The 7,935-nt window shown below is 53.9% G+C and overlaps 1 protein-coding gene across 1 annotated transcript; it reads left to right on the plus strand.

Moving 5' to 3' along the window:
• Window positions 1-688: 688 nt before the first annotated feature.
• On the plus strand, window positions 689-2,047 carry SETTUDRAFT_22566 (uncharacterized protein; the record flags this gene model as incomplete). The annotated part of the gene is made up of 2 exons (XM_008031159.1): window positions 689-1,277; window positions 1,332-2,047. The coding sequence occupies 2 exons, from the start codon at window positions 689-691 to the stop codon at window positions 2,045-2,047; spliced, it is 1,305 nt and encodes a 434-aa protein (XP_008029350.1).
• Between the last annotated feature and the right edge of the window lie 5,888 nt (window positions 2,048-7,935).

Here is a 7,935-nt window from a genome sequence, read left to right on the forward strand (position 1 = left end):
GGCGTGAGCGAGAGTGTGTGTGTGCGTGTGCGTGTGTGTGTGTGTGCTGCGCGCGCCTGTGTGTGTGTGGCAGGCCATGGCGCATATCGCTGATGGCCGCCTGCACTTGCTCTGTCGCCCCATCCGTCTTCGTCATAGCGCCGCTCCTTCCCTATATTTACGAAAAACCGGGGTCTCCAGTCTGGCCAATCGCTACAGGGGGCCCGCCGCTGCACGCCTCTCTTTATCACTGCTGCCCAGCCGTGCCCATACAACATACATCATAGCCCGCCTCACGCTTTATACCTACACCCTACTCCCACCACCACCACCACCTCAATCATCCTCCTCCTCTCACACACTCTACCTCTACCACTACCAAGCTCATCCCTTCTGACACCACATTCCTTCGTCAATCCTCTCCCTCTGCTTCGCTCTCGCGCGCCTCCCCAAGTTTGTTGCGCCGAGCCTTCACAGTCGCTGTTCCTGCCCAACCCGCAAAGTCACCTGACTTGCCTCTTTGGGTTGCTCCCACGACATACATATCCTTTCTAATAGGTTCTTCTTTCGTGTCTACCTCTTCCGCCCGGGACTCTTTGCTGTTTCCGCTCTTGGACAAAGGCCAGCCTCCCTCTCCCGGATCTCTCTAACCCTGTCCTTGAGGCCTTGATTGGACCTGCGAGGACTACATCTCTTTCCCATTAACAATATGTACCCGACGCCCCCAGCATCTCCCTCCCAAAATGGATTCTGCGCGCCGGAAGACCGCCTAGGCCAGGTTCTCGCCGGACGCCTCCAGCTGACTGGCATTCTCGGCGTTGGCGCCTACGGCGTCGTGTACACGGCCGTGGACATCCAGACCAACATCCCCTATGCAGTAAAAGCACTCAACAAGGTTGGTCTTGAGCCTCGCCAGAGAAAGTTCCAGCAACGGGAGATCCAGCTGCACCACCAGGCCAGCGCCCATCCCAACGTGGTCTCGCTTGTCAAGATCATGGATGCGCCCGACTGCACATACGTTGTCATTGAATACTGCCCAGAGGGCGACCTCTTCTCCAACATCACCGAGCAGGGCAAGTACGTGGGTAATGATGCCATGGCCAAACGCGCTTTTCTCCAGGTTTTGGATGCCGTCGAATATTGCCACTCTATTGGAATCTACCACCGGGACCTGAAGCCGGAGAATGTTCTCGTCACTGACAATGGAATGACCTGCAAGCTTGCCGACTTTGGACTCGCCACCACGGACCCCGTCACCTCGGACTTTGGATGCGGCTCCACCTTCTACATGTCCCCAGGTACGTTTGATGTTGCATGAGTCAGCATCCGTCACGTGCTAACCATCCGAACAGAGTGCCAGACATCAGCACCCAAGGCCTACTCCTGCTACGCATCGGCGCCCAACGATGTCTGGAGCCTCGGTGTCATGCTGGTGAACCTGACATGCGGACGCAACCCGTGGAAGCGGGCTTCGTTTGACGACAGCACTTTCCGCGCCTTCATGAAGGACCCCAAGTTTCTCAAGACGATTCTTCCCGTCTCGGACGAGCTTGACGCCATCCTGAGACGCATGTTCGAGTTCAACCCGGCCAAGAGGGCGACGATTCCCGAGGTTCGCGACATGATCCTCCGATGCTCGTCTTTCACTGCCCCCAAGTCGGCCGTCTCGACGCCTCTGCCTACTCCTTCATTTGGCCCCGTCGACTACAACCAGGACCCCGCATACAACCCATACTACCAGGCGCCCGTTCCCCAGTTTGCTCCTCTCCCCGGATCCGCATACGCACCTTCGCCTTTCCAGTCGTCGACGTCGTCGGGAAGCTCCAACTCGGATGGCGAGTCGGTCTTCTCTGCGTGCTCGTCGGCCTCTTCTGCTTCGTCGACCTCGTCGTACCAGTCGCAGCTCCCCAAGTTCTCGTCGCGCGTGCCTCAGCCCCAGCCTCAGCAGCAATACGTTTCTCCCCAGCCTCCCTCCAACACGTGGTTCCAGCCCTTTATCCAGGCCGCCAATCTGGTCAAGCATGTCTCCTTCCAGCCCTCGATGATGGCCCCGGTCCACGTCTACTAGATTTTCTTCCTGTCCATGGCCCCATGGATGTTTCTGCTTACGAATACGCTTCTTGTCCATGTTTTTATACTATTTTCGAAAAGTCATGACGAGACGAACAGCCATTGATTTCTCGTTCGGTGTTGGGTGGTTTGTTTTCTCCTTGGCGTTACAAAATTAGACCAGTTCGGACAACACGCTGGTCTCAACCCTTTAGAATTTCGGCCATCACCAAGGCCTAGTACGTTCAACTCTGTCAGCAGCCTTGATGGCATGGAGTTTGTTTCCATACGGCTTCTTTCCGTGTTATCAGGAGTGGATTTTATCGGGCATTTCTTGGAGTTGTCTCTATTTCTGGCGACACCCTCGCCTATTACATTCATTTAACTTTTTCTTCATCTATGATACCAGAGCACAAGGCTCAAAACAATGTACGCTAGTAGGTCCCACAAGAAGGACAAGATTTATTTTGCTCAGAGCAAACTTGCAAATCACAAAAAAAAGATACCCAACGGCGCCGCAGCAAGCACAGTTGCAGGCGACCGGCCAAGAGCAACCCACGTCTTTTTCTCAAGTCAGCATCGTGACCTGTTTTCCCACCCCTCCCCCCTCGTGATTGATGTTGACACTGTGTACAGCTATACCTTCGCCGTTTGTTGACTGCGCTCCCTCATAGCCCACGTAGCTGACCCACTCAAGGCAAGGTGCCACAACGCATCCATCTGCACCCTCCCCCCCACCCCGATGCTGCACCCAGCCCAAAACATCCATGGACTTGCGCATGAAATCAAACTCGCGCCCAACCAGGCCCCTAGTCTTCCCCCCCCTCCAAGCTCCACGGGCTTAGGCGTCGTCCATGTCCATATCCATCGCCATGGCCGCAATAAGTCTAGGGCCAACAGCAAATCACCGGGTCCACTACGGCATGAGGCTTGCATAGCCCTTTCCCTCTGCGTGATTGAGCCATCCAACTCTGCAGTAGCCCCTCTTGACTCGCTGCAAATCACTGGACCGTCGTTGCGCCCTGTCTCGCCGGCCTAACGCCCAAAGGATTAAACCACATGTCCAGGTCTAAATCGTACATGGCTGTCAACGGATATCGGATGCACGTCTTGGAGAGGGGCGATTAATGATCACCACTGCGGGATCGAGACTCCGTCTGTCTCGGGGGCTGGACTTTTTTTTTCATTTTTCTGGGCGCATTGGGTTCATGCCTTGGAGCGGGTGTGTGTTGGGAGCAGCCGTCTAACCGGCCGCTCAGGCCAAGCGATGCTTAGATGGCAGCAGAGAGCCCTTGGCCAAGCGACTTGGTGAAGGTATAACCGAGATGGTGGTGGTGATGATGATGATGATGATGGTGGTGGTGCACTGTTGTTTATCGACATATCCACCGTACAGCAACCCTCAAGGTCCAGACGAGGCTGTTGGATGCAATACGCGCAAGACGACATGCAAGGCAGCAGCCATGAGCATGTTTCAGTCGTGCCAGCACTGTTGTTGTGGGCTCTTTGTCTCTCGCTTCATGGCTGGTCAGCTGGCTGGTTTCCTAATCAACCAACAAACACCCCTCAGCCTCCGTTGCCCTTATGTCGTCTCGGTCGATCGGTGCTTCCAAGCCCCCTAGCGCGTCGCGTGCAATGTACAGCTACTTGGGCCTGCAGCAAAGGGCGTCACCGGAATCGTGATGGGCACCGTTGGACGACGTTTGTTTTGGCGGCCACCAATCCGAAATCATTCGCGCGAGGGATGGGGGGATGACGAAGAAAAAGTAATGCTCGTCACGTGTGCAGCTTGCGAATCAGCACAAGTGTGAGTGAGCCGCTGCGGTTGCAAGGCCGTGGATAGACAATGGCGTTGGTTGACGTGCAGCCGCACTGGTGTGACGGAGCAGGTGTAAGGATGACTTGTGCCAAGGCGCGCGGCTGGGAAGGTGGCAGCCATCACCAGGCAGCCTCTTTCCTTCCTTCTGCCGCTAGCCTGTAGGAAGAAATCCCTCACGGCCATCCTTTTGCATCATCGCAAATCACCCCGCGGCCACTGTCAGAGCTGCTGCGCATGCAAGCCTCTTCCTCGCACACCTAGCAGCATCGAGCCAGCTGTGCGAATGTGGCGATGCCGATGACATTCACACCTTGTATCGCTAATTTACCGCTTCCAGGTCCACCGATATTGCCCCCCAACGAGACAACCCGCGTCCATTCGCTGGCTGAATTAACACACGTCGACAGGCATCCACTTTGGTCCTCGGATTGACGCCTGTCGAGCAGAAAGAGGCCACTTCAGACGGCGCTGCGCGATCCGTGGCGACTGTTCTGGTCCTTCAACGGCCTGGGTCTTTCTCCATCGCCTGCAATGGAGACCATGTCAACAAAAAAAAAAGCCAACCCCAGAAGACGTTGAGGCTCACTCCACATGCATGCCTGTCTCGGGCTAACACGATTCCTTCGTCAGCGCATGGGCATTCCATGTGTCCCTCTCTACCGGGCTTGCATAGCCCTGACTCTTGCGGTGCCGACGCGTCGTCGTTACGACCATCCGTTGTCCGAACCGAGTTGCTTTGTCTAGCCACAAAAAGCGCCGCCTTTGTTTCTTTTCCCAAAGCAACATCCACGAAGCTGTGTTTCGCCTTTGACGAGGATTGTCCCGCAACAATGACCGGATTCCATGGATGTAGCAGGCCGCTCACCGGATACTTGCTCTGGAGTAGGGAAATGCTACCTGGGCTGAAAAGAAAGGAGCGAGCCTTGCACGGTAAGCTTCGTGGCTGTTTGACCCGTGTGACAGTCCCGCAGCAAGCCGTCACCTGTACACGTGCCCGCCTGGTCGGGTCTGCACAGTCATGTCCAGCTTGGTGGATAACACCTGTGCTGCGCTTTGGAACCTTATGCTTGGTGACCAGACTGTGCTTTTCTTATCCGAAACACGCCTATATCACGTGATATACTCTCCAGGCCTGACACTGACAGCACATGTGTGTGCATGATTCTGTGGCTTTGTATCTGCCACAGTTGGCAATGTCGTGGCTGACAGTCAACGCGGAGCTCGTTTGGCACCATTTTTCGATACCAAGCCAGCAAACCTTCGGACGCAGTATCGAAACATGGCTACTGACCCGACACACTATGCACGGCATGTAATAATTCGTCGCATGCGCCGTCAATTTCGCCCTCGCCGCAGTCGTACGCAAATCCCACGGCCACACGCTCCTCCGCGCCTTGGCCGTCTCGGGAAGCTTACACTTTGTTTGCCGCACAAAGGACATGCCATGGTGCTTCATGGTTACACGGCCTGGCAGCCCGAGCCGCTGCTTGACGTCCTCAGCCACATTCGAGGAACCTTTCACGACAGAATCGGATCGTTGGTCAATCCGAGCACCAATTCCCCACACATGGCACAGCATGATGCCAACTGTCAGCATGTATCCGGCACTGCCCTTCACCATGAATTTGTCTTTCTGAAAAAGGAATCTCCGACGACTCGGGTTGCACGGCGGGCATCTTCATATGGCTTGCTGCAGAACGACCCTTGCTTTTGTGCTGTGCGGATGTGTCACTGCGTTTGAGTATGCTACACCACCACAGGTACGACTCGGTGTATTGGTTCCTACGCCCGTCTATATTCGAGACATGAGCGGCTTCCAGTAGATGTACTATCGACTGGACAACGGCGTGCGGCGGCTCGGTAACAAGCAGCAGGTTACAAGTCATGGTCCGCGTCTGGATGTGCGTACACGGAGAACAAATGTGGGTTGACCGTTCTCCAGTGTGTACATGCACGTCGGCGTCCTCCGCTGCTCCGTCTCATGGCATGCTGTACAGCCTTTGGTGACGTGACAGTTGAGACTGTGCTCCTTACACCTGCCACGGAGGAAGGCGTTCTCTATGGCACGTCCATTCTAGTGCGTCCATGGTTGCCTTTTCCTCGCTCGGACTCTCAAGTCTATGCTAGGACCCGCGAATCTGGTAGCCGGCTGCATGATCGACTGTGAGCACAGGGCATTGGGCATGAACAAGCGTCGACTGTCGTTCGCTCATGGCGTGTGTGCAACGCTACGGGTGCGACCTGTCTTGTCTTCACGGACGCTCTTTAGCCCCATCGAATTGGCGCGTTAAGCGCAGAATATGATCCTCCTACGATAATAGCCTCCCGAAGAATGACATGGCCACTGGCCATACGGGATACAGCATGTACGGAAGCATTGTCGATCCGCGAAACGTCCGACCGAGACTGAGAACACGGCAAGTGGACGAAAAGTGTTGTTTGGATCGGCAGAGAGTGCTGATGGAGTCCACAACGAGGGTTTTTCGCCAAGCATCTCGCGTCTGTAGCGGAAGAAGAATGTTGGCCGGAGATGCCCGAAAAATCGAGTCGTGGTTGGCAAGCCAACGTCCTGTCATTCCGCCATTAATAATCCACATGAGCCATTTCTACACCATTACGACAGCAATCGTACGATGCATCCTGTGGGTACGAAAGCGACACCGTTATAGTGCTTCTAAAAGCGAGCAGCTAGCAACCACTCGACCAAGATTGCACACTACAGCATGTAATGCTTTTTGCATGGCATGGCCGCCACCTCGATTAATGCAGCAGCAAGCCACCCTCGGTGCTAAAAAAGCAAACAGGGTCAAAATCTGGATGTCATCCGGAGATGCATGCGTAGTCCATGTCCAAGTTCCGGCGGGCCTCTAGCACTCGTGCGGCTACCCATTTCTTATGCACGCCATTGCGAGAAAGCGACAGCAAAAAAGCAGCGGCTGGCCTCGAGTCTTCGTGGCACAACACGAGCCTGAGCATGCGTCGGAGAATTATCGTCTGCTGCCACTGGGCAGTGCTCCGCCTCCGCAATCTGGACCAAATCCGCCGTGCTCCACGGCTTTGCGTTTTCGTGACCCAAGCCCCCCTCTAGCTGCATGATTGAGACGCGGGGCTAGATAATGGAGGGCGAGGCCGTCAGATAACGGGGTCGCAGGGTCGTGGCCAGAAGGGTTGGCCGCGGACGGTCGGCGGGCCAGGCGGTCTCGATGTTAATTCCGTGTGCATGTAGAAGCAATGTGCGCTGAAGAGGGGCATTTCCGACCGTGTGCTAACAACAAGACTACTGTAGGTGGTCAGTGCGTGCAACTGTTCAGCGGATGCAACACCATCTGCACCTTCCTAAAACAGACCTACCTACTTTAACGCGTAATAACTCTACTACTATAACTCTAATCAAGAAAGCACTTATAGTAGTTAATATATAAAATTCTAAAGAGTAACTTTTATATAGAGTAGCTATAAAAAAGTTTAGTATTATATTATTAATATTAACGCGCTGCTACCATAAATAAACCTAGTTCTATATAGCTACTATAAAAAATATAAAATCACTTACTATATAATATAAAGCTAATCTTATAAACTATATATAAAAGCTTTTTAGTTATAGGCTTATACTTACTAAGTCTATAACGTATTCCATCACCGAGCGGGCCACATCACCGAGTGTGCCACTTTTTCTTGGCATCACGAACTTCACGTACGAAAGATAATGCCCCAACAACAGAACGCGATATTAACTCAGCAAGAAGGTAGGCTTACTCTAGCTGTTCAGGCCTATCGTACAGGCCAGTTTAAGAGCATTCGACGCGCTGCAGCAGCCTACAACGTCCATCATCAGCAGATCTCTCGGCGGCTTCAAGGAATCACCTTTCGACCTACAACACAGCCAAATTGCCAGAAGCTAACTAAGTCTAAAGAGCAAACTATCGTACGATATATTCTTAACCTAGACTCGCGAGGATTTGCCCCCTGTCTATGTGAAGTAGCAGATATGGCGGAGAAACTACTACGCGAACGAGATGGCGAGCCTTTAGGCAAATGCTGGGCAGAGCGGTTCGTTACTCGTACAGACGAGCTTTAGAACAGCC

This window comes from Exserohilum turcica (assembly GCF_000359705.1).
Source record: "Exserohilum turcica Et28A unplaced genomic scaffold SETTUscaffold_6, whole genome shotgun sequence".
Lineage (NCBI taxonomy): Eukaryota > Fungi > Ascomycota > Dothideomycetes > Pleosporales > Pleosporaceae > Exserohilum > Exserohilum turcicum.